The sequence below is a fragment of the Pezoporus flaviventris genome, unplaced genomic scaffold (genome assembly GCF_033815535.1).
Source record: "Pezoporus flaviventris isolate CSIRO_AGI_PZ_B2104156 unplaced genomic scaffold, CSIRO_AGI_Pfla_v1 ptg000001l, whole genome shotgun sequence".
Lineage (NCBI taxonomy): Eukaryota > Metazoa > Chordata > Aves > Psittaciformes > Psittacidae > Pezoporus > Pezoporus flaviventris.
Window position 1 is genome coordinate 6,904,093 of NW_026892549.1, and position 26,970 is coordinate 6,931,062.

The window sequence follows — 26,970 nt, forward strand, 5'->3', positions numbered from 1 at the left end:
AGACAATTTAGATAAAACTACCAGATTAGCTCCAAGTTAGTCCTGTGTTTGTGGGTCATATGTTCTTGCTCGCCAAACCACAGGGCCCCTTTACCAGCACCCCAACAAGAGGTGCACAAGCTCCAGCAAAACAGGTGTCATGCTCTAAAAGCATGGAGATGAAAACTTACCACTGTGCAAAGCCTTTTATCAAGTCCTCCTGCGACAAGTCAATCCGCACCTTTAAAAAGCACATTTTCTTTCTGTGTATGTTATTCAGCATACAAATCGATTAGCTAAGCTAGCACTCCTCCCACATCAGACACACTTAAGGTTAGGCTCAAGGAGAAGGAGCTTCCTGAGCTCCCAGGACCTGGGCACTAGCCAGCCTCAGCACTGCCTCTGGCTTTCTTAGTATCACAACTTGAAGAAGTGATTCCGGTTTACACAGAAAGATTAAAGCACCGCTGGCAAATTCTGGGTTTAATCACCTGTCTTTCTGAGCTTGTGCTACTGGAGCCATTCCCCAATAAGGCAGCAGCAGATCCCAGGAAACACGTTTTTACTTAAGAAGCATACCTTTGAAATGAAGCAGCACACAAGTCGTCTGAGCCCATACAAGCTTCCACATGGGTACAGCCTGACTTCAAATGAAAATATGGCAGAAGAAATTGTTTCTGGATTGCTAGTCCTACTTCTGAGGCTTAGTCACTAGAACCATGTTTCAGAATCCTGCCACTCAGAATGCTCAGCTCTATTAAACCAGTAGAGCAGCTTTGTTAAACTTACTTTCCCCAGCTCCTTCCTGTCCTGTGAAATGAATGGCCTGCTGTTCTTCACCGCAACGTCCAGCGTCCTTTTCTTGACATCTTCCAAAGATTCAAAAAACTCAAACCTAAAAGCAAAGTTTGGAAAAGAGAGACTTAACAGTTAAAATCCTATAAGCACTGGTGGCCAGAGAAGGATGGTAATGAAAAGGCAATTTTTATTTGCATTGTAAGAAATCTCTTCCAGGCCTCACACAAGATTATGACACTGTTGTTCAGACTGCTCACTGTGCCAGGGGGAAGGAGGAAAACATGCATCCATGATGAGATGCTATTTACCATCATTTTCCCCCTTCGTGGAAGATCAGCATGTTTTCCGTGCAACCTGCATTACTCAGAGGAAGTAGCTGAGCCAACCCCCTAAGTTTACAAAGTCAGTTTAAACCACATGAAGAGAAGACAAAGGTTGAAATCTGTGGCAATTAAGTTCCTAATGGCTTCGACTCATGCCTCTGGCACACATCATCTGATGTCAAGTGAGTTTTGTCCACGCTAAATCACTGAAGTTCTGCCCACCTGAATAGCTTTTCCTCAAGTCAGAGTTGTAAAACAGGTAATGTGTTTTGGAGCTAAGTATTGCTCCACCTATTACACTTAATTGAGGATGTACAAGACACGTCAATACCGAGGATGAGGAAAAAGTGATGCTATTCTAACAGCTGTGCTGGCACAAGATCAGTGGTGTTACAAGAGAACAGTAATCCACCACTCTAGTGTTGAAAATGAAGTATTTTAAAATCTTTTCTCCGTTTCTGATCTATACTGACATGTATAGGATGGACCCAACATAGGAAAACTGAGCCACCCAGGATCAGCCAATATTCACGTACGTGTACTTTCCTCTAAATATGGGGTTAAAACAGCTTCTCAAAAGAGCTCTAAGCATTACTATGTTTGGTTTTATAGGAAACACAGTTCAGTGGGGGAACTGTGGACATGAGACTGTCAGAAAAGAGGTGGGAGCATTTCATTCTGCTCCCATCAGGTCTCGATGAGAACATCCATCTGTCTGTCTCAAGAACGGTCCGGTCCCAAAAGGCTTTGTATTTCTGCCTTTGATTTTTTGAAAGCTGTCAGAGAAGTGTCAGGCAAAAAAGTACAAACTGAGAAAGCGGCTTTGTGAAGCATCCAAATGGAGAGATTGCCTCTGCAATAACAGGGAGTTAAACATGGGTAGGGGGATGGCTGCGTGCAAAGCAACAAGTGCAGGCTGCCCCTGCTAGGATAGCAGAAGGGGTGAGAACAGACACTACCGCAGACAGACCAAGGCCAGCCCCAAGTACTTGCAATCACAAAGTGCTGGGGTTTTCCATAAGACCTGCAAGTGTCCACAAGACAATCCTTAGCAGCACCAGGCACAAACTTTCATGCATGCGCTTTCATTACATAGAGATCATAGCTATTTCAGCAACAATCATAATTAACATTTTCTTACTTCTCATCATATTGGGGGTTCAGAGTTTTTTTCTTAACAGAAGTCTTCTTCCTGCTTGTCCATCTTCTATCTGGAAGCAGGTATATACGAACATATGGATCTACTCCACGATTGGAAGAGGGTACTAAGTTTCTGTTAAAAGAAATACAATGCTGACAAGCAAGGCACATTCTTGCACTGTGTCTTCATATCTTCATACCTTGTCTCTCAGAATCAGACTAATCCTTCATGGGCCAGAAACATTTATCTTGGGAATTGGAACATAAGCAACTTGAAACAATGTTTTCACTACTTGAGTGTGTGGTCACTTCCTGGGATTCCTAAATTAATGTTAACAAATTCAGTCATGGGTATCCAGTCCTTGTCATGATGCCTATCATGACATTCCAAGGCATGCACCAGTTGTTGGTGCTGGTCAGAAGTAGTACTGGGTCAATGAAAGCTAAGCTACCTCTGCTGCACTCCATTGACCAGAGCTGGGCTTAGTGTGGCTGCACAGACTGAAGCCACCCAATGCTGGTGCATCTCAACTGGGCAGCTTACAAAGCACAAGGTTCTGCTCCAGCTTTGCTGACCATCTGACAAGCTCAGAGCTCTTTCCTTTACAGACATAGCAAGCAATTGTCAGCATTACCTGCAGCCATTCACCAGCACGACAAGACTCTGACGTATTGAAGCGTACCGCACCGTGAGCTGAATCTCTCCCAGAGGCATTTCAGTCCCACTGTAAGACAATTGCACAATCAAAGCTTTTAAACACAGCTATTTAACCGACCACACGCACAAAACAGGAGACAATGTTGGTGCTGCATTTTTAACTAAAACTGATTTTCATGGCACTGTTCTTTCTGCCATCCTAAGGTTTGATGTCCAGAAAGCAGCTGGACCACAGAGGTGCCACGGAAACAGCGCTCCTGGTGGTGCCAGCACTGCCTAGCCTGCCTTCCGTAACAAGTACCCCATTTCAGTCCCTGAGTACAAACAGCCAAAAAAGCACCTACGTGGCCTGCTGTAAGATGGAGCAGCAAAGTACAGGTGAGCACGTTACGCAGCTCCTTCAAGTATGTCAGTATTTGCAAAATGGGACCTTTTTTATATTTCATTCTGCATGTTATTAAAGTGGCTTCAAATCCAAAACCATTGCTTTAAAACGGTTTCTAAATGAGGCCCTGTTCAGAGCTGGAGAATTTGCCAGTCCAGAAATGCGAGACTGAGCAGCTGGAGCCGGGGTTGATGTTCAGGTTTATAACTGCCCTGATGCTCTCTTAATTGAGGTGGACCTTCTTTGCTACTTCAGCTCATTAAGGATTCTACTAACTCCATTCTGCATCCCAGGAAAAACAGACCCCGCTCTCCATCTTCCTTGACAGAGCCAACTACCTGCAGCCTCACACTTAGCACTGTGGGAAGGACACACACGTAAGAGCACCTAGTCACAAACACTTCGCTCACAGCATTCTGAAAGTCTTAAAAGTTTCTGGATAAAACACAGCATCCAAAACTTTAAGCAACCAGGTAATGCTTATTGAGATTTTATATTTTTACAGAAATGGGATATTCCGACTTCCAATACCCTTTTGCTAAAATCATGGGCATTATGGAACCAAGGATATTCTGTGCAAGAGGCTCTTAAACAATATAAAGCAAACATAAGCAGCATCTCTTAGGAGAGCCAGAGAAGGAAACACTTTCACTTTACACCTGAACTGGTAGTAACCTCATAATTTACTTTGCTGTTGACTGGAATACTTAGGTCAATTCTTCATAAGGTGATTTGACACAAAATTCCAAATGACTTAGCAGTCATGAATTCAACCATATACAACAGCAAACTATAAACCCTAAACCTTTCCATACAAGAACAATTCAGCTGGAAGAACACCTACTTATGAAGTTCCAGATTGCTGCTACTTAATTCAAAGCAAGAAGAAGGCAGAGAACCCAGCGAAGCAACACTGGGCGCAAGCCTCAGTTCCTGTACGACTGGCAGTGTGGGTGCTACCGCTGCTCTGCTATGCAGTGCTGATGATGTGTGATGCTCTGGATTTTGGCTGTGCTCTGCCTCATCAGGGCCAACAACAGCTTCGTTTGGTACCGATGCTGCTGAACTGTCCTTTGTGTCCAGGTCTTCTCTGCTGTCCTTTTTCAGCAGGGATTCAGGTGCTGCAGAGTCTTTGCTCACTGGAGGTACTTCTGAGACTTCTGGGTCTGGTGCGGAGACAAACTTTTGCTGGTTTCCGCCCTTCTCAATGACACGCACAGGTCCTTGCTTTGAGGCACTGACACCAGCCTTGACTCTTTGTGGATTGGGTTCTTCAACATTCAAGGTCTAAAAATCACAGGGGAGAGAAATGAGTGCTGCTCCCAAAGCACCAGGGTTAATGTGAGCATTATGGCCTGGGATGAAATTTCACCACAAAACTGTAACAGCATGAATCTGCCATTGGAAATGAAAGTTCAAGGCCTATGGGATTAGCTGTGGTGATCCCTTCCCTTGTCCTACTGTGTACGTATTTAACGCTGTCTAAACACTAACGCAGAGCACAATGAGAAAACAGTTCCTAAGCATCTGCCTCCTTTACTGTTTAGCAGCTTTGATTTCACCAGCTTAGATTTTTCTCAGTCCAACTCTTTATTGTTATGAGAAGGTTTTCAGCAATGGTACTGCACTGTTTTAGGAAGCCTCAGGGATACATCTCAGCTCCACCATGCACTCTTAATGGCAGTTAAAGTCCTTGTCACACTTTTGTTTTCTACTCATCTGTGAAGCAAAGCTGCATTTCTCCACACCCCACCTTTCTCCCCATCTCTTTTCTTGTTAGAACTGGGTGTTTCCATTGAGGAAGCCGAGTGAATACAGCAAAGAACTTACCCGCAACACAAGTTTCATCTTAATGAAACTGTCTGAACTGGAATGGTCCAGCTGAAATCTTTGATCCAGAGTCATGTTTGGGTCCGTAAGTAAGTGGGAGAGACATATCACTGAAGTTCCCAGGACACTGTCCCGATCCTTGTCTTTTATCTAGGAGCGGGGGGAAGTTATTAGATGGCAAGCTGGAAAGCTACCACCGGGAATAGCAAAGCAAGAAGGTATTTCAGACAGAAACCAGAATTAACTTTTTTACTTCAGGACATACTATTAAGTATGGTTACTTCCAAATGGGTGATGCCACTATTTCAGGAGTGTAACAAATTAGCATGTTTGAGTAAAAAACACATCTCCTATGCAGAGAAGGAACTGCTTTATCAGGCCCTGGCATTTACTTGACTTTCCTTACTTACTTGGGGGAAAATGTCCCAGTCACCAGGGATGACAACTGGTCTTTACAAGCTTTTTAGGTAATAGCTTGTTTTAGCCTATTATCCTTAGCATACCTTCCAAGTTAAAATCCATTTCTGTGGCCAAGTGAACTGCCAGAGAACTGGCTGTGACTGCAATGTATGCTGGTGAGACACAGGATTTCTTAGTGAGACGAAATACCAAGGCGAAGAGATTGAACTCTGGTTGAGAATTATGAAGGCTGCAATTTCTGACAGCAAAATATTCATGGCTTTACTGTACACAGACCTGTATAAAACCTCCTTTGCACATGATCCTAGAGCAAAAGTAGATACCAGCATCACCTAACAGAGAATCACCCATGCAACAACAGGTGCTTCTTCCACCTCTTAAGTAGGAGTACAAGCATACAGAAACAACCAGCACTGAAATCACATCCACCACAAGACAGGTTTCTTCCTAAGGTTATGCACTTGGTCTTCAAAGGAAAGGCTTTTCTCTCACCTCAACATGGAGTGACTGGGAATGAGCGCTATGGACAAAGAAGGTGAAAGCCTGGCCCCATGTTGGATCTTTGCTGAAATTGCAGGTCTGCAACAAGAAGATTGTGGCAAATATATCAGCTTATTCTATAAACAGCAAAGAATACCACAACACTGATTACCAGAGAGGTAACCCTCTTGTTTTATTCAGTGATGCTACACATTAGTTGTATTGAGACAATGAAATTTCCAGGTCAGAACTGTGCAGAAGCAAAGTCTCTGGCAAAATCAGAACAAGTTCTGTGGGGCATGGAAATGCCGACAAACAAGTCTGGTGAGCTGCAGCTGGCCCCAACCAGCACAGCCTGGACCAGCAGCCTACCTTACCTGCAGCAAGGCACCGCTCCCTCCCTCCCACCCTTCCACCAAGAGAGTGCCAGGGTGCTGCTTCCAGCCTGCAGGCACCCACAGCCAGCTCCCAAAGCTGCAGCGAGCTGGCAGGGAAGGGTAGGAAAGCTAGAGGGGTGGTTTGGTGGGTGTAGAGCTTGTGGGAAGAGTGTACAGCTTCAGCACCATCCACTTCAAGGATGAAAGCATGGAAAACACCCACAGGGGCTGCAGCTGAGGCTGCTCCATAAACCAGCTGCTTCTGCCAGGCCATGAACACAGCAGCTGCTAGGAAGACAGAACTCAGCTGTTGCTCATGCTCATCAGGCAAAAGTAAGTATTAAATAATGAAAAATTAACTGAAAGTGAAGTGAAGGAGATCTAGCTACATCTCGTCCAGGTTAAAATCAATAAATAAATAATAAAAAATAAATCAGTAGAACTGCGAAACACAGGAGCCAGGAGACTGATGAGGAAGCAAATGCCTCTGATGAAAATGACACCCTGCCCTGAGAAAGCATGAGCCAGGTTGGAGACCTATCATTTGTGACTCTTCAACCCTCAAAGAACTAGAGTATCTTGACCTACAGGACCTCATGACCATGAACACAAAACCACACACCTGTACAGCAGCTGGGCAGGCACCCACTAATCAAGCACAACCCAGTGATGCTTCCACATGCTGAAGTGGACCCCCACATCCTAGCCTCTGCAGCTCTGACTATAACTACAGCTCTTCACATCAGCTTCACTGGTCCTACCCTTCCTAGGGGTTACTTGGTGATAGTCACCCATAAAATAGAAAGTATTTAAGGAAAGCAGAGGAGTCAAACAGCCTCACCTTGCTTTTCTGAGTCTTGCTTCCTACTGTGAGCAGGGCGAAGGAGGAAGGTTCTCGCTCCATCTTCTGTCAATACAAGGGAGAAAAAAATAAAGAAAGCAGGAGAAGTAAAAAAAAAACAACAGCCAAAAATGAAAAAGAAGATACATTTATAGTTTACAAGAAACAATATCAAGCCACTAATTTTAGTGAGATAAGTTGCTGGAAAGCTGACACTAGTTTTCAGATGTGGGACATCTGAAGACTGCAGTACACAGGAGAGACTCCAGCCAAAACACAGCACAGTCTTACTCTCTGCCACCTAGAGTACACATTTAAGCCACAGTTTTATGTATTTAGGTTTCAATAGGTGAGCAGTTAAAAATTTGTCAGAAGCTGGAAGGAAACAGAGTTGAAGGCTCAGTGGAAATCTTCATCATTCCTGTGTGAAACAGAACTCTCAGAATTGGTTTCCAAGGCTCAGGAAACTTGCTGTGAAGCAATTAGAAGCAAGTCTTTGGCATCAAGTAAGAATTCCTTCCAGAAGCAATAATACTGAACCTCTTGTACTGCGCTTCTTTACACTAATGCTATAGAAATTAAGGCTGGTCTTGGCACAACACTGTATACAAAGTGGATACAGTGAAGTCCAAAATTAAGGATTATCAAGTGTGACGCATATGACAGTGCTGGGAACTTATCTAAAAAGACTGCATTTAAGAGGAGAGCTACTCAGAGAGAATAGGAAGCTTTATCCATTGCTCAGAGCTGTGGTGATGTGTGTAGCTTGTTCAAGAAAAAGAGGAGAAAGACACTGCTCCCTGTAACCACCATTTACATCACAGTAGCAAAATGCAGTATTTGGGAAAAAAAGGTAAGCAGAAGCAAAGAGAGAGAGGGCATGAGTGACAGCATGGCTTCTGAATCCCTCTGAAACTTAGGGGAAGGAATCTGGTGATGAGGTCTCCAGTGGACAGGAAGGTTACCACAAAAAAGCATATTCCTCCCATCCCAACATGGAAGGTCACGCTGGAACAGCTCAGCGTGGGAAGAAGCCCTGTATCAGTCAAAAAGGGTACTATAGAATCAGAGAATAGTTAGGGCTGAAAAGGACCTTGAGATCATCTAGTTCCACTGCGCAGGGATGCCTCACCCAAGACCAGGTTGCCCAAGGCTTTGTCCAACCTGGCCTTGAACTCTGCCAGGGATGGAGCATTCACAACTTCCCTGGGCAACCCATTCCAGTGCCTCACCACCCTTACAGTAAAGAACTTCTTCCTTATAGCCAACCTGAGCTTCCCCTGTTTAAGTTTGAGTTCATTATCTGTTGTCCTGTCACTTCAAACCCTGATGAAGAAACTTACTTGGTCTGATGTCTGGAGGCTCTCTGTCCAAGGTATAAAATAAAAATAAAGACAGCCCCACACACAGTCAGATATTTCTGATTCCCCCTCAGACCTTCTAGATTTTCACTGTGGTGGGGGGTGGGCTTTCAATCACTATTTTGAACCCCAGTCAGTTTGATTCTGGTGGTGATAAGATTATTTCTTCTTAACCACAGCTAGTTTCAGTTGCTACGATACCGCATAATCCAGAATGTTGTTTTGCAAGCATGGGAGAAGAATATAAATTTTACCTTGAGGTACTTGTTATTTTTGATCTTCTTTGCTCCACATTCCCCATTTGAATACTCAAAGTGGTTTTTCTGAATTATGAAAAGAGTATTTAAAACCAGTTAAATTTGTGGGCTTTGATGAAAGGTTAGGAGTGAAGGCTGCCTGCACGTGATTTGTACTTACTGGAAGGTTGAAGGCACTGTCCAAGTAGACTATCAGAATAGCTGTAGACAGACCCTTCTTATCCTGTGAAGGCCCAGAAAGATAAAACACAAGGTAGGCATGATCACCCATCAAGGAAAATGTAAAGCACAATACAAATTCAAAACAGTTTCTGAAAGCTGAGCATCCCTTCACCTTTCTCCTAAAACTTGCAGTTTAGATGAGCACAAGCCAAAACAGCATGACAGTTTTAAGCAGAGCAGTAAGAAAAGGTGCAAGTCTTTGCAATTCACTGGCCTTAATGCTTTTCAATCTTTCTAATGCAGAACTGCTTGGATTCCCCAGAGCAGCAAGACACCTAAAAATATGCTCAGCCACATACGTCCACGTCAGTGTCAGCAGAACAAAGCCTGGAAACAAATTTTATTCACTTCAGTGGAACTCAAATGCTTTTGCTTGATTCTGAAGCAGCAGCATCCTTGGGAGATGGGCTTTATCCAAGCAATTCTGCTGGACAAACAAGACATCACTGGGAAGCATGGCCCTACCAAGCACCAGTGCTGGGTTATTTGTCTGTGAGTGGTACAGGTTATAGACAGGGGTCCTGCACAGAAGCTAGATGATGAGAGAAGGGAAAAATTATCAAAGAAGGGAACTTTGCAGTGAATAAGTTCAAGGTTTGTTAATTCAAGTAAAATGAGCTGCCAGATTTGAGTTACTCCTTAATTACCAAGAGACATGGGGCAAGAAAATGCCATTCCTCATCAGGAGGGGCAGAGAGGTGAAATCACATCAAAACTTTTTCAGACAAAAAAAGAATCATAGATTTATAGAATAGAAAAATAAGCTCCTGTGAGTTTGCCTCGTGTCCCTAACTTCACACACTCCTTTGCTGATCACTGGATGGACAGAGCTCAGAGTATTGGAATCCTTTAAGAAAATATACTCACCTCATGTAGCTTTTCTTGGTCATTTACAAGTGAAAGCCACTCCAGCTTTAAATGGAGGTGTCCGCTTGTTGTCTTACTTAAGGGAAACCACTAAGTGGAAATGACAAAGAGTAACTTGAGAAAGGTGAGGCAGAATAAATCTTGCATTCTGAGACTTACAAACAATAGACAATACGAATTGTATCTTGAGCGCCTTAGCTTGCATTTTTGATGCTTAGATTGTAGCATGTCCATCTACTCAGAAACACAAGCCAGAAAAGAAAAAACAAGATACCATGTACGTGCAAAGCACATGGATATTTCCAACCAGCAGCACAAGACAGGCACCCTGGCACTGTTTGCAGAGCGCTGGGTAACAGAATGAACCACAAGAAGACAATCATTTCTTCCCCCAGCAATCAGCCTGTTTCACCAAACTAACTTGCAGCCTTGTACAAAACGTTTGGTACTTACAGGACACGAGACACCAACATAAGATACCCCACTGCTGGCTCAGCATAACCTCAGGGCTGCCTGAGTTTGCCAGATTCATTGTAAAAATTATTGTAATGGCTACTTGAAGTTTTATGAGTGAAGGTATCTTCTCTTTGTGAAGATACCAGTGCAAGTGTGCAAGGAATCTTTAAGCACACAGAAACAATGCAGTAGCAGAGGGAGAGCGCAGATGAATACATGTAAGCATATATTGCCAACCAGATATAGAAATATAGAGCTGTGATCTTTACCTCATCAACAGTTCTGTCATTCATTACATCCACCAGGCTTATAAGCAAGCTGAAATACAAAAAGCAAATATTTCAGTATATATTTAGGAATACAACATATTGCTTTTGGGGGGAGAAGCCACCACCAATAAAGCCCACACTCAGATCTGTTTCAAATAACACCTTCTCTGCATTATCTGTGTGCATGTGCGCTGGAACACACACTTCTGTAATACTCACTTACTTGAAATACTTCCAAAACTAAAGTAAGTTGAAAGTAAATTTCAAGTTGTGTAACCAGCCTTTTAATGGCTTCCTAGGATTTCCTGAAGGAGTCTTGGACCATTCTCCACCTTGTTCAAAGTTAGCTGCACTAAGAACTAATAACTTGGTATCAATATGTGGACAAAGGGAATAACTCCCTTCAATATTAAATTTCTAGTATGAGTAATCGGAGTGTTCTGTTGCAGAGGTTACTAGACCCTAGTAACCTCTGCAACAAGGGTCTAGTAACCTCTAATTTACCTGCCCATAAAGTCATCTTTATCTGGATCTTCATCATACAAGTCCACTTCTAAGTCTTGACCAGGCACTTCATGAACAACAAACTGGAAGAGAAGGAGGTGCTGATTAAAATTAAAACCCATTCACATAGGTTTATATACCTGACATGAACACTTCACAGCTGTTTTAACACATTAAGGACATTCCCTGCTGTTTCATGGTTAATTGTGTAGGAAATACAATTGATTATAGGTGAAAATATTTCAAAACCAGTTTGCTTGGTTTTGAACTGCAAGTTAAACCTCTCAAACTGGTATTCCTAATAAGCAGAGAAGAATCAATACTAGAACGGATTACAGCTGTACAGACTACTGTACTGATTGATTCTTAAAGCAGCGCTTTGCACCTCCTCCAAAAACCCACATATGTAAATCAGATCAACCTGAATGACATTTCAAGTTTGCAATGTAAATTTGAATTTGTTTAAGGGAAAGAAGTGCCTCAATCAAGTAACAAGTAAGTCCACCTGCTCCAGTGCAGTCAGCTAAGAGAAGGTCCTCCAAGCACAGAGATGTAAATGGCTGTGCATCCTACAGATGGAAAGGTCAAAAGATTCAGTACCTCAAATGTCTCATTCCAAATGGGATTAAGATCTCGGGAAACTGTCTTGCTTCGATACTGCACCGTGCCAACGCGAAGAAGAGCATACGGGTCCGACTTCCCCCTAATTGCACCAAGGAAACTGTCTTTCTGGACAAGGTTTTCAGCTTCTAGCAGATGAACCCTTACTACTCCCTAAATAAAGAAGATACAAAATTGTTCATGAAAAGGTGATCTTTGAATAATTATAATACGCTAACTCCTAAAAATAGTTATTTCAGGCAGCAAGGGTAATCATCATGACAGCTTTGCAAAGACATGTTTTGATGCAGTATATTTCTAATGACAGTTGTATAAAAACATTTTTTCACCATTTACCTATAGGAGTAAAATAAAACCCAATTCAAAACAAACACCTTAAACAGATACGCAAACCAACCTAGATAACTGGGTAGAAGATATTCTTCAATTTATTTTTAAATCAGAAGCATGCTTATGCACATGGGATTACAAGTAAAAACAAAAAAATAAAGTAAATCAAAAGTAAAAATCAGTTCCTGTCAACTGAAGGAGGAACTAAGCACCCACCAACAGGTTCTTATTTTATTGTGGAGTGGCCATTCAACTTCAGTTTGGTGATATAAGTTTGTAATAGGGAGCATCCCTTTGCCATTCATTTATATTTACCCCCATTAATAAGTGAATTAGGTATTTTATGGATGAAAGAAACTGAAGATCTGCTTATGTCAAACATTCACATTGGTTTTTGGGTTTTTCCCTGATCATTTTTCTTGTAACAAAGTCACCCTTCGAGCTGCCCATTTACACACCTTCACAGTGTTAGTAAAAAAACTATCCTGACACTCACTGCTTGTGTATTTACCTTCTCTAACTGAAGAGCTGTGGTATTCTCAAAGGTGACTAAAGTCTTCAATTGGTCAGTGACTCAGTGTCAAAACAAACTTCTTACGCCATATAGAGTAGGGCCCTTCTAGTCCCACCTCTTCCCTAAATTGTAAACACCCAACATCTGCTTTTATATTTCTGAAATGCTGGCTACAGAAAGCCTACAATCCAGGTGGAAACAGCTGATACAGGAGCCTAAGACACTAGGCTTGTATGCATCCACATTGCAGCAAATGTAAATTCAGGCAGATTAACACCTCTGATGGGAAGAAAAAAAAAAACAAAATGGAAACCAACTCACATACGGGATGGGGAACCTCAAGTGGGCAATGTTCATGTTCTTTTTCAGAGGCACTGTGATCCTGTTTGGTAGAACCAGCCGTGCAGCAATGAAGTCTTGAATTAGTGAGTCTGACATTACACTGCATGTGGGAGTGGAAAAAAAGCAACCTAAATGTCTACAATCAATCAGAATTTCAGTTAGAAGGAAAGAATGAGGCACAGTGAAATAAATGAGCACTGCAAAATGAATTATACTGCCTGCCTTCATAGAATCATAGAATGATTTGGCTTGGAAGGGATCTTAAGGATCATTTAGTTCCAACCCCCTGCTACAGATCAGGTTCTAGTTCCAACCCCCCTTCCACTAGACCAGGTTGCTCAAAGCCCCTTGGCCTTGAAAACTTGCAGGGATGTGGCAGCCACCTTCTCCCAAAGAGTCATCAAGCACTGGAACAGGCTGTCCAGAAAAGTGGTGGAGTCACCATCCCTGGAAGTATTTAAAAGATGTGTAGATGTGGCACTCAGGGATATGGTTTAGTGGTGGACTTGGCAGTCTTGGGTTTATGGTTAGACTAGGTGATTTTAGGGTCTTTTCCAACCTCAATGATTCTGTGAGTGCCTACATACAATTGCACACAGGCAGCAGAAAGTCATGCTTGTGACTTAGCTTAGAATAAGAGGAAATGGGCAGTTCAGCACCAAAACCAGCCCCCAAGGGTGGATGTGGATCACTGCAGAAAGTAAGGCTGTCTCCTGTCAGTAATCTGTATCCAGCTGAGCCACTGCAAAGAAGAATATGAGCATGGGGCAGTCTCTCAAGATCTCTTTCAATCTATTCCCTATCATTCTGCAAATAAGTGTCATTGCCTTGTGGCACACACCGTGCAAGTGCCCACTTGATGCAGGGATGTTCCACTCTAGGGTTACTAGGGCTGGAGGGGAATTTAGATCTACCAGGTTGTAAATAGTGAATGGAAGCATAGGCCATATGATGAGGTGGTCATACCCCCAAACAAGTCATACAAACTCATGTGCCTTATATGTTTCCTTCGGAATGCCAACACCAGTGACGGACAAGGCAAGGAGGGAATAAGTAAGCTTCATTTCACAGGGGGCTCAGAGACCTTACTGTAAAATGGAAGGAGAAGCCAGCCACATTCAAAACAAAATAGCTTGGCTTATTTTTGCATTAAACATCTGAAAGACTTTCATCCTCTTGATAACCCTAGTGCTTACAAGGTAACTTCTCAGGGTAAGACCTCAACAAAATTATCACAGCTCTCAGATGAGGCTAGATTCACACAGAAGGAAAGTCCTCTCCTACTCCAAATGTGAAACCAGGAGCCTGAAAGCCCTTGGTCAGGCTGTTGGCTTTCCTATCATTAAAAACCTACCAACCAACCAACCCACAAGAAGGTCACATAATTGTCCCTTCTCTTGAGTCTCAGGGTACACCCAACTAAATACAGCTTGTACATGAGGACAGACGACTGCATCCAGTTTCATTACTCTTAAATAAGTGCAATTCATTTGAAAGGGGGAGCTCTTGTTTAACCTGTACTTCAACCTATTCGTGGTCAGGCATGTTTTGTTCCTGGCTTTCATGTGCAGTGCTGATGATCAAGAAAGGCTTTCTGTGTTCAAATCCCTGTGAGAGAACCATGGAGTGAAAATTTAGGACACCAAATTTGCACTTCATTATACGAGAGGCTGTAGGTTGGAACACCTACACACCTTCTCCCTGCAAGGATTAAGGAAAACATGTTAGAAAAGACAGATTAATTTCCCTGATAAAAACTGGAGCTCCCAAGACTCACTTCAGGGCAAAAGGCCACTCTTGCCTCAAATTAAGAGAAAAAGAAAACTTCCTCTTACTCAACATCAAAGGTCTTCAGAGACCCTTTAATGCATAAATTGGCACCTGAAGCAGCCAGCCACTTCCTATGAATCTGCAAACCATGAGCTGCAGAGGAAGAAAGGGGAACAGAAGTGTCTGCAATTGCATTTAAAGGGAGAAAGACAAATGTATTTTGTTCTTCCGTAACAGAAATTTCTGCTTGCACTAAGGAACAAGGATAAAGTGAACCTCCAATCTGGAGAAACAGTTTGAAGCTTAGTACTGAAAGCCACCAAGATTTTCATCCTTGCTCTGCAAGTTTTATGTACAAGATCAACCCAAGAGGCACTGGGGAAGAACTGCTACATTTTCTGAAGAATCTTAAAGGGTGAGCAGATTACACAGAAAGAGAAGAACATTTCTTGTTATAAATGTGGTGCAGTTCTCTTTATCATGGATTGTATCGCAGTTTGTCACAGGGACTGCAACTCTGTGATACCTTAACTTTTTTCACTTTAAGGCAAAGAAATGTAAGCTCAGACTGCCAGTCACCTAGGTCTACCTCATCTACCTTTGCAAGTAACTGGCACGTGGAAAACGTAAGGGCTTGATTTTTAGTTTACAGAACGTTGTTGTTTTGAGGATTTACTATTTCCATCCTAAATGCAATGAAGTGATTGAAGCAATCTTGACAGATTGTAAAAAGCACACTCCTCAGGTCTTACAAACTCCACAGCCAGATACAATGGGATGAGTATCAGCACAACATATTTTATACAATGCTCTTGAGAATAGCTTTGATGATTACTGAAGAACACAGGTGTCCCAAATTCCAAAGTTTTTTTAAGGAAGAGTAAAATGAAGCAAAGTGAAAACTCACTTAATCCCTGGAACATCCAGGAGGTTGCTCATGCCTGCCCAGTTGATTTCCAAGTGCTACAACAAGATCAGGGAGAAAAATTATACAGGACTATTAAAATTTATTTCAGAAAAAATGTAGAATTTAAAAGGGAAGCAAATGCTTTTAAAACAAAGCCAGCTGTTTAAAGAAAGCAAAATCTGCCCCAGTGACTGCATCTGTACACTGAGACCAACAGCTGGTATCTATTCCCTTATCTATTTTACCTGCTATACATGACATAAGGGTATCACTTGGACTTGTCCTGCAAGTACAGGGAAAGAGAGCATTCAGCCCCTAGCAATGGCCACTGGCAGATGCCCTAGGGTTATACATAGTAAATCTGACACCTCTACCTAGACTTTGAAGTTGTTTCCTCATCGTTTCACTTAGGGGTTGGCCTATACCCTGAGGCAGGGGGATTTACAAACACTACCTGACTTCAGGAGTTTGTATTTCTATTCACACAAGGTTTTTTTCATGTGCTAAAGTAATACTACTATATCCAAACACAAAAACACCTCATCCAAGATCAAAAATGTATGACTTCCATGAACTCAAGCAGACCATAACCCACAAGCAAGCAAAGCTGTGTGCTATAACTAGTTTTTTACAAGACTAGAAGGTTTCTCATGTTTTATTAAACCACAATTCAACTACAAGGCGAGTGACCTTAAATTTTCAAAGCACAAGCATGACTGAATGGTCTCCCAAGATGAGTGTATTTAAAATCTATGAATGGGAAGAATTAAAATCCACCTGCCAGGAAACTTGCAGCAAAGGCCTAGGAAATGGCTCCTGTGCTGTCACCATTGGAAAGTCCTCCCATTCTTAGAGTGAAGCAAGTAACTTTTCAGGCACTACTACAAAACAACAGGGCAAAGTCATTCCTGTCTTCTCGGAGCTCAGGAGGAGCATTGAACAATCAGGAATTTGCTATTCAAATGCCTTCAACAGTTGCACAGTTTGGGTTACCAGTGATGGACAGCTTGTGTCATTCACTGAAGACCTATCCGTTCACCAAGATAGACCAAGAAGCAGGAATGCTACGGAGTGCAGTTCACTACAGACTCACCGGTTTCTGCATAAAAAACAAGGTCACTGCTCCAATGAAAGGTGCATCGGTTAGAAGAGGTTCCAGTATCACCCGCAATGTTCCATACAACTGCAAATAGCAAGGAAAACAGAGTCTGAAGGTACTTTTAGGATGCAGTTTCAAAACTGTGAGCTTTTCAGTGACTGAGATAATTTTAAAAACCCCACCTGAAGTAATTTTATTTAGAATTTAATGACAACAATAACCTTCTCCCCCCCCAAATCACTGCTATGGATATCAGGCGATGCTTCCCAAGTTTGTGGAGCTTCTCTGCAACCTTGACTGACGTATAATGTAGTGATCCGCTTATTAGCTTTCAACAATGTAGGACCCAGTTATGAACACCCTGACAAATCTGTCTCTTCTGAAGTTCTCTACCAACCTGCAACTCTTTTGAGTGCCAGTGGCAGCAGCTGTCCCACATGAACTCAATGCTCTAGCACTGACCCTATTTAAAAGTCACATTAAGAAACTTAAAAGAGGTATATGGGTGCCTTCCATGGAAGGCAACATTTGCCCAGCCAAAACCAAAGGAGATAAAACCGATTACTACACGCCTACTCATCAGTGGTTTTCCAGTTAAGTGTCGTGACCCCCCGCTCCCATTGGTACATGCTAACTCCTGCACCACAGAGCCTTGAACAGACATTAGCACTGCACGCACCTGTACGCCTTTCACTCCAAGATTAAATTTGGATATGTCCATGTGAATCTCACAGTCCCCTACGTAACTGAAAAAAAATTCTCACATTATTCCACAGTCTGAAAATTTTAGGCTGCACAGAGTATAAATGAAATTCGGTTAATGACTGACAACATGACCACATAGGCAGAGATGGATTTTCAAGCAGCTTAAAAAGGAAAGTTGAGCAGATTGAACAAGGGTCAGATCTTCACAAGAGAAAGGATGCAGTCAGCTGTGACTGATCTACCTGCAAATTGTCAAATCAAAATCTGTATTTCACGGTTCCTTTTCCATTCTTAACACCAGCCATTAGCTGAGGCAAGCTTGCTCTAAGGAGGGGATCAACAGGCTCATTCAAGTCTCAAAGCGGTAGCAATTGTCCTCTTGCTCTCTTCTCTGCCAAAGGCTTGATCCCACCCCACCACCTGGTGATCCAGCTCCCAAGCTAATACAGAGCCATCCTACCATTACATATGGGGTCCTCACCCTGTCCACTTGAAGGACAAATTCTTCACTAAAAATAACCTGCTTTCCTTGAGGCAGAATTAAAAGGCAATGATTTGGATCAGATTTTGGTCAGTTGCCATGGAGAACATCAGGCCTTAAATAAAATGAATGCTGAGTGTGGTACTTTTGCAATTTAGAAACCACCTTAGACTTAAATAAAGTACAAACATCACCTTATGCAGAAACCGATAGCCACTCCCCAGGAAGCAGAACCTGGCAGATCTGTTGATGCTGCTGGCAGAAAACAATTGAAGGGAGCTACCAGGTTCCTTTTCAGTCCACTGAGAAATAGCTCCTTCCGGATGCAGACACACAAACACCCTGCAGGTAAAGCAGGGTGTAAAGGTACCGCAGCACAGTGAATGTGCTGCGCTTGCCACCTGCATGCGTAATTTCAGCCCATAATCAAAGGACAAGATGTATCTCTGACCACATGTATACGGGCAAATAGTGCTGCAGTTGCCAAGAATTCACCCTGTAATTTGCACACAGACATGTTACCTCTCCCCCAGAAAAATGTCAGGAATGAGTAACCTGGTGAATTTGTCTCCATTTTTGCAAGCAAAGTTCTCAAATATTTGTTCACAATAGTCACTTAACAGAATTTTAAAAGCTCATAACACACAAATAAAAGCCTTTAATGTTAGAACATTCTTGTTTCTTAAATAACCAACCTCACAGGCCATGCCAAAGTTAACACAATCTTCCCTATGAGCTAGTCACGTAATTAAGCTTATTTTTACGTTTATTAGTTTCTACAAATTTGACATTATCTTACAGCCCATTACACTGGGTGCTAATAGAGTTTTGTCACAAGAGAAGTCTAAATGAGAAAGCAAAATGAGTTCTTCAATTTGCAGTAATTAATCCAAGAGGATTTAATTCAGCCATTGCCTGTGTCCAACACAATGAATAATAGCTGGGTGTTTCAATTTACAACCTTCATTGCTTTCCACAGAGTCAAAAACTCTTCCCACCCAGTCCTAGATGTCTCTTTTCTCCAGTAACACTACAATACATGCAATTGTGTTTTAAGATGTCTGAGAAGTCTTTGCCTCTTTTGTCAGAGCCTGAGCCTTCAATTATCCTTAAGTCTGCTTCATACAGGCATCACCCCCACACCAGGGTGCTCAGTGAAAAGGATGCATGCTTTGTTCACTAGTTTTGCTCCTCATTTCCAGTCCAGGCTGCTCATGCCTTCGCCTGCCACCTCTGCTCAGCGTAACTTTGCTGTGCTCTCTGCTGCTCTCCCCCAGAGCATGCTTGAGCCAAACTCAAGCCTTGACACTCAAAAGCGTGCAGAGCTGAGCCCCTCTGCCACTATCAAGAAGACCATACTTTACCCATCTGTGAAGGGTGGAAGAGCTACCCATGTCTCTCCTACACCATCTGTTGCACAAGGTAATACAGATAAGCATGCCTGTGCCATGGATGTGAACTGGAGAAGCTTGTATAAATGGGTGTATCTGTGTCTGTTCTGTACTTGGGTGGAAAAGCTAGGCTCAGTTATGATACAACGGGTGAAAGCACGGATGCTACAAGACCACCTACTGACAAATTTGATTAACCTGGGTATGTATGTGTTCCTTTAGAAAAGGCATGTGCAATTCCTCCCTCTGTAAAGTAATTCCACACAAGCCCTACCTTCTCATCAGCCCACATGCAGAAAGTGCCGTCTGGTCCACCCTTCTCAAGTGCTTTGTAAAGCAGACACTATTGCTTAGTCTGCCTGACTTTGGACTTGGGTAAATGAGCAAGCAGTATTAGACAAATAAGAGAGAGAAGAAAGCGTGACCAAGTACCAAGAAAAAACAGACCACCTCTGCCTTTTCCCTTTGCCTATCAAGTCTGACTCCTGAGGCAAGTATTCCCTTTTTGCTCAAGACTGACAAGTTTCCAAATTGTGTTTAGCTCCTGTAAGATCCTACAAACTTAGTTAACCCAAACTCCACCAAAGCTCTTAACTTTTGTGCTTCTTTTGATTACTTTCTCCAGTTCTGCACTAGGTGACAGAAACTGTCTTCTGTTCTAAAACTTGTCCATTAGAAAGTCCAGAGAGTCTCTTCTAAGAGGAAATTGCAATGCCTACATATTTTTATACGTATTTTTTCACCATTCTTCTATGACTTCTTATGCACTGTAAATGCCACAGAAGAGCCTGGAAATGAAAATGTGAAACAGTTCTTCTGGAAACTAGATGATCTTAAGGTCCTTTCCAACCCTAACTATTCTATGATTCTATCGATTGAAATATATTCTTTTGGGAGGTAACAGTGCCTTCAAATACTTTGAAACTTATAGCCAATGATTACATGGCTACACAGTAGCTCAGGCAGTTGCAGAATTAGTGGGAAGAAAAGCAGCTGTAGGAGATCAAGCAGGTGCACTTGAAAAGTTCCCCCTTTGAAAAATGCAGTTTTGGAGACCATTTCTGGAATGCTTCAACTTTAATTCATTTGGAAAATGCAACTCTCAGCCCTCTATGCTCAGAGGACAGAGTCATGATTTGGATCTGGGGCAAATAGTTTAGAGACCCCAGAGTATTGCCAGTTTATTTCCAGCTGGGATCTTGTATTTCAGGTTTGGGGATTTCAAATCCCAGTCTGTCAGGGATCTCATGTTTCATTTAGCCACTGCAAGAACCCCGATTCTTTCTTATGTGTCATATGAAAGCTGTAGATTGGGTAAATCTGTTGGAAAGCAGATACATGCACAGAATACAGTCACCAGGACCTTCAGACAGGTATATGACAAACTGTGCACAAAAAGACCTGAGGGTAATCTGTTCAGTCCTGTAAGCTGTGACAAAATTTACACAGCTTAATTCCACCAATTGTGTGCATCATCTCAGGGACCAAGCAAAAGATTTTGAAACATTTATAGCCTCCTTCCTTGCCTTTGCCAAAAGGCCTCTGTGCCTCACAAGTAATCACCTCAGTGCCTTGGTTCTCCTGCCAAAAACTCAAGTATAGTCCTTTCACATGGGGCAGCAAATACTGTAATGAGGCAGTGCTTTACAGAACCATTTCCAATGCTCTGATGCTGCAGACATGCAATCTGTTGTTAACAGATTTAATTAAAGCAGCTTCTCAAGTTCTGTTCCATGCCATACCAGATCTACTGCATCACTGGCTCTGCTGACAGCTACTGACCATAAAAGGGATCTCTATGTGCTATTTTTCACAGTTCCCATGTAAAGGATGTAATCTGTGACATCACATGACAAATTTAACACAGAGGAAGTGCTTCTTCACACAGCACAACCCTGAACCATAGCATTTAGCACCACATCATGTTCACCTATGTGAACCTCATGAAGCTCAACAAAGCCAAGTGCAAGGTCCTGCATGTGGATCAGGGCAACCCCAAGCACGAATACAAACTGGGTGGAGACTGGACTGAGAGCAGCCCTGAGGAAAAGGACTCGGGGGTGTTGGTCGATGAGAAGCTCAACATAACTCACAGCCCAGAAAGCCAACTGTATCCTGGGCTGCATCAAAAGGAGCGTGACCAGCAGGTCAAGGGAGGTGATCCTGCCCCTCTGTTCTGCTCTCATGAGGCCCCACCTGCAATACTGCATCCAGCTCTGGAGCCCCCAGCATGAGGATAGTGAAACTGAAAGCAAGAAGCATTTACAGAGCACACTGAAATTTCTGAATGCAAGACACTGCCTAACACAAAGGGTAACTTGGCACTGGATTGGGGAAGAGCTGCTAAGGCAGGAGTGCTGTCTACAAGGATAACAGCATCCTGCGTGAAGTAGCTGCTCAGCCTTCCCTGCTGCAGCCACCCTGGTCAGTGGTGAGCCAGCCAAGCAGCCAAAAGGCCAGCTCACATGGGTTCACCAGTGAGGGAACTCCTAGAAAATTACAGCTAGCAAGCACCAAGACAAAGGAGTCATGTTTATAACATGGAGACATGTTAATCCTTTAATGCCCACTGCAACATAGCCACACTTCTCTGAAACCTAACCCCAGGGAGGAAAGTCAGTCACTGTGGTCTCAGCATTGCACTGGCACCAGCATTGCACTGGCACCCACAGCACATTGCTCTCCTCTCCAGAACTGTGATGCCAGGCCGCAGCTCTTTGAACAGACCCAGCCATTTAAACATCACCAGGATGCAGCTGGCAGAGAGGCAAGAAAGGTAGTGCAAAGGGCAGCAGAGTCACATCGGGCAGTTCAAGTCCATCTCCTCTAAGCAGCTCTTCTCCCAGCACCAGCTGCACCAGTGCAAGCACTCACTGATACTCAGGTAGCTAAGAGAGCCTATTTTGTAATGGGGATTTGGTTCATTATTTCCACTCCAGAAAAGTGGAAATTGTCCATTTCTTTGATTAAAGAAAAAAAAAAAAAGGAAGTTCCTTTGGCAATCCAGGAAAAGGCAGGAAAGCACCACTATTCATATGCTCATAGATCTGCTTCTGTCCATTTGTGGACTACATACCTCCTGTGGACACTGTAGATTTCACAACTCCCAGCTTAGTTGCTGATCTTAATCTATTAATGTAAGAGAAACTGGGTCCTCCACAGAGCCCATCAGACAGACAAGGTAGTCTGAATACTCCCTTGAGAATACTTGGGTTATCAGATGACAGTTCAGGTTAAGTTATCAACAGGATGAGGAACAGGAAGTGTCTGGCCATTTGGAGATGCTGACGGGTCTGCCAGAGGGACAGGAATGAGGAGGTGTGGGAATCCCTCTGCAGAGGATTGTTAAAAGACAGTGAAAATGAGTATGTGGGACAAGCAGCCTGGAGAAGTAATTTAACAGCGAGCAGTAGCAACCTCCTGCAGGGCCTTGAAGGCATCAAATCCCTCGATGTCAACATGGAAAGCAGAAATGATTTGCCAAATGCTCCTCAACTGGTCTGGCTATTACAAAGAGCACTTCACTGACAGCACTGAAGCACAACATGTTCTGGATGAAAAATCAAGCATGTCATTTTGCAGGGAGTGATTGTGCTCTGCCAGGGCTGGGGATGCTGCCATGCCATTGCCACATTAAGCAGCAGGCACAGTTCTGAGCAGCTCTGTGCTGTTGCCAAGACACTACAATTTCACAACTGCCTTTTTCTGGCACTACCATGAAGTAAAGCAGTTTAAATTAGGCAGCTCAAACTGCTAAATTTACAGAGCTACAGCAGCATGCAGGTGGCAATTCCCCCAGTAATTCCATTCTCCAGGCTAAGCAAGGAGAAAGTTTAGCTCTACATTGCCTCTGTTGTTAACAAAACACACAAGCTCATTCAAAACAGCCTGGGAGGTATGAAATGTTTTATCTAATTTTGTTGTTGTTGTTGCTAATAGAGCTAGAGGCAGTTTTCTGCTCAGAGAACAGCTGTAATCAAAAAAGCAGATGTGCAGAGTGGCACATGGAACAAATGGTGATTAAAACAAGAGGCTTAATCTAGGGGAAGGAATTGAAAAATAAATAGCATGAGTAGTTCTGGAAGAACTGGAGAGGTTGCACTGAACAGGAACCACAGTGGGACAAGACAGACCAAGTGCCTCCATGCCTGAGAGCTGTCAGAATAGAAAATACAATTCCAAAACTTGGGTTCTTACTACCATGAATGGCAAAGGCAAGGGGAACATTCCTATACCCATGGCAGCAGGGATGGGCCAGAGCAGGTAACACCTAGACCTGTGCAGGTGACACTGCTTTCTGACTTAAAGGCTGCTGCACAACATCTCACTTCTCTAAATATTGAGGACATCCAGCTGGGGACAGATTATCTTGTATCATGCTAGTTCAATATAAAATAAGGACCTCTGCACTTCATGCTGATCTTAGTGGCCTGCATGTTCAGTCCAGCATGACAACTCACATGCAAGTGCCAAATGGGCAGTGAGTTAAGGACCATCTACATAATCAATGATATAATGTTACCATATCTGCAGGTCTAGGGTAACTTGTCTTCTGTCGATTTCTTTGGTATAGGCTTTTATTCCATTGATTCTAGGACACTGAAATAAAGAAACAAGATATGACATAGTTAATATCTTTGAAGTTAAGCCTAAGTGAAAAGTCCTACTAACTTCAATCAATTTGATTACAGAAGCATTCATTAAAGACTTTGCACAACTGCATGTGAAGTACAAGTAAACTATACTAGTTTTTCCCTTAAAGAGGCAGTGTGAGCAGCTTTTGCAGTCCTCAAATCCAAGGCTGGTTGCAAGCAGTCCAAGCTGCAAGCTTTAGGAAGCACTGAAAACTCCTCTATTACAAAAATAAATGTGGATACATGCCCCTTTTCCCATCTCCAGTCCCATGATACTGACAGCTGGTGGGACTGAATGTGTGTGTCTCCTATACATTTCTTCCTTCATGGTGAAGATGCTCAAGTCAACATGAGGAGGGAACAAAGGAGGCAGCAGTGTTGTACCAATACCATTTTATTAAACATTTCGGGCTATTAAAGAGCTTAACATCAGACTCCCCTTGCATCCAAGCTTTTCAGAAAAGACTGACCTGCCAATGCTGCAAAGGATTTACACTACCTTCTCGCCAAAGTGGATCTTGGTAAAGGTGCATGTTTTCAGGTGTACATTCTTTGCTCTGATTTTTGGTTCAACAATTTCTTTAAATGTCTTTTCCAGGATTGTCCCAAGGTACGGCCAAGCCTGTACAAGGACCTAAAGAATAGCAAAAGGGGAAACAGTCTGAGAATTCTTTGTATATGATATCTTTTGTTGAGAAACAGACACAAACGTTACAGAACACCTGGCTATTAACGTCTGTTCTTTTACCAAGTCACATTTGTGCAGTTAAGTCATCCTTATGGAAGGATCCATCTCAACTCCTCAGCAAAGGAATTTGTTTTAGGAACTGAAGGGTGAGTTTTCGACTCTATAGACTATTATATAGACTATAGTCTATTGACTGCTTCTAACCTCAAGGGCTGAGCCGGCAAAGCCCAGGGTTAAAGTTGCTAAAGCACAATAGTTCATAATTGCTCTAAAGTGTCACAAAGTTCCCTGGGGTCAGGTTTATTTTAAAAGGAGCGGAAATGAGCTTTTCATGAAGAGGAAAGTTTGCTAAAAAGAAAACCAGGATAGTTACTGGGTGTTAATTTGCAAGTTCAACCGTTTTGCTTTGAATTCCAGAGTCCAGTTCCAGTCAGAGCCGGACTAAATCTGCTTATAGGAGAACCTGCCTCAGACCTCACTGGGGACCTCTCTGGTTAAGAGGAAATGCAACTGTTTTTGCTAAAATAATAATACCGCCACACATACGCATACAGACAGGTATACATACATACACACACACTCTTACTTGCTTTTATTTTTTTAATCTCAGAATGAAGTGTTGTGGTCAAATTCATCAAACCCATATCACCAACCAGGCACACATTTGGCTCTCACCAAAACCTCAGTGGCAACTCTAGTATAGAGTTGGCCACAAGACTTAAGTACAGACACTCATATGACTGAGCTGTACTCTAGTGACTTGATAACTTTCTCAGACGTGGCCCACACAGTTTGTGCTACGATGCAGCTCAGAGCAGACGGCTCCTCACCTTGTTCAGCCACTCCACTCGTTCAACATCAGGGAAGTGAACCTGGATGCAAAGAAAAAAGCAAAACAAAACAGTGAATGCCACATGCTATCTGTTTCTGCATACTCCAACACATGCAAAGCATACCACAGAGCCTGAACAAGCTTCAGAGTAAGTCGAGATCCCTCTGCTCTCATTCATACATACATTTCATAATTTACTACCTCAAAAAACAGTAAAAGACAAAAGAACACACGTGCACTGATACACCAGCATGCCTCTGGGCACGTTTATATAATTAAAGCAAGTATCATATCCTGTTCATGGCATGCAGCATCATTAGATTTCTCATCCTTCTCTTGATCATGCCTTGGGAAGCCATAAGAACCTGCTTCCCTTCAAGATCATGAGCTGTGCGGGTCCTGTTTCCTGTACTGGCTCACCTCAACCAGGACACTGTGCTTTGGAAAATAAGAACCTGCTTGGGGAACTCAGTTTATTGGTTGTGGCAGCATTTCCCCACCAATATTAACTTAGTGGCAATGGCTTCAGGCAGAAGCAGCACTGTAAGAGCTCAAGCCTATTAGCATACACTATCATGTGTAACACTCCAGTGTTTTCACATCTCAGAGCTTTTAAAGAGGCTAAGGACAGATTAAAATGAAGTAGTCACTTATGCATCATGTTTTCAAGTGGGACGCATTGAATGCCAACAGGAAGCGTATGGGCCCATTACAAAATCCTCCAAGTTCCCTGAAGTGATGACTTGTTTAATTACCATCAGGACAGTCAGATATCAGGCCACTCACAAGTAACTAACTGATCTCTCAAACCTCATCAAGAAGCTGCTGAGTGAAGAGCCACAATCACCTTACTACAATCGCACATTAGTCATGGATGTGGTATTTTCAGCCAGTGCTATGAGCTGGTACCAGGTTATTGCAGAAGGGAAGGACAGCACAGCAGGGGACTTTCAAGCTCTGCTCAGCTCCACAAGAGCACCCAAATACAAAGAGACTCCTTCAACTATCATCTAGCTTGATAATAGTCTTTGGGTAGGACAACACATTACTGCCTTGCACAAGAACTGTGAATTACACTCTTCAGTCAAAGGCTTGCTGTTTAACTCTGCAGCTTTCAGACAGGTGCTCAGAGATGTTCAGATGGAATGAACAGTAGATTGCCTTTTATTCCAGTTTCATGTATGACTTCAGAGCCCATTTCCCCTGCTCAAATAATGCTTCAAATTATTTTCAATTATTGCATTAAAAAATGATATTACCATATTCTTTACAAGCAATTTATTTTGATGCTCTAAATAGCAACTTTTCCATTAAATAAGACAACGCAAGGAAATGTCAGCCTACCCAGCTCTATTTGTATGATAAAGTGAGAATACAGCACCAGGAGGGATCAATATTGAAAAAACACTGCTGACATTTTACAGTAAGGCATATTTTGCTAATTGGGGACCTCCACTTCACCTGCCAGCCTTTCATCTTTCACCAAACA

General features: G+C 42.7%; 1 protein-coding gene across 4 annotated transcripts in view; it reads right to left on the reverse strand.

The window, feature by feature from the left end:
• The window catches only part of ESYT3 (extended synaptotagmin 3), a 33,427-nt gene that overhangs the window by 1,534 nt on the left and 4,923 nt on the right, over window positions 1-26,970 (reverse strand). Inside the window, exons 2-22 of one of the 4 annotated variants that reach the window (XM_061473530.1) lie at window positions 25,480-25,521; window positions 24,461-24,595; window positions 23,850-23,926; window positions 17,430-17,496; window positions 16,745-16,834; window positions 15,652-15,707; window positions 12,954-13,014; window positions 11,768-11,941; window positions 11,168-11,250; window positions 10,664-10,712; window positions 9,939-10,028; window positions 9,010-9,072; window positions 8,847-8,915; window positions 7,232-7,297; window positions 6,026-6,112; window positions 5,114-5,263; window positions 4,128-4,570; window positions 2,876-2,965; window positions 2,242-2,373; window positions 769-874; window positions 171-220 (exon numbers count right to left, since the gene is read on the reverse strand). In XM_061473530.1, coding sequence (XP_061329514.1) covers window positions 171-220; window positions 769-874; window positions 2,242-2,373; window positions 2,876-2,965; window positions 4,128-4,570; window positions 5,114-5,263; window positions 6,026-6,112; window positions 7,232-7,297; window positions 8,847-8,915; window positions 9,010-9,072; window positions 9,939-10,028; window positions 10,664-10,712; window positions 11,168-11,250; window positions 11,768-11,941; window positions 12,954-13,014; window positions 15,652-15,707; window positions 16,745-16,834; window positions 17,430-17,496; window positions 23,850-23,926; window positions 24,461-24,595; window positions 25,480-25,521 — 2,180 coding nt within the window. Of the gene's footprint in view, window positions 1-170; window positions 221-768; window positions 875-2,241; window positions 2,374-2,875; window positions 2,966-4,127; window positions 4,571-5,113; window positions 5,264-6,025; window positions 6,113-7,231; window positions 7,298-8,846; window positions 8,916-9,009; window positions 9,073-9,938; window positions 10,029-10,663; window positions 10,713-11,167; window positions 11,251-11,767; window positions 11,942-12,953; window positions 13,075-15,651; window positions 15,708-16,744; window positions 16,835-17,429; window positions 17,497-23,849; window positions 23,927-24,460; window positions 24,596-25,479; window positions 25,522-26,970 lie in introns of all 4 variants that reach the window. The other 3 variants (XM_061473456.1, XM_061473369.1, XM_061473612.1) reach the window with 3 other exon arrangements.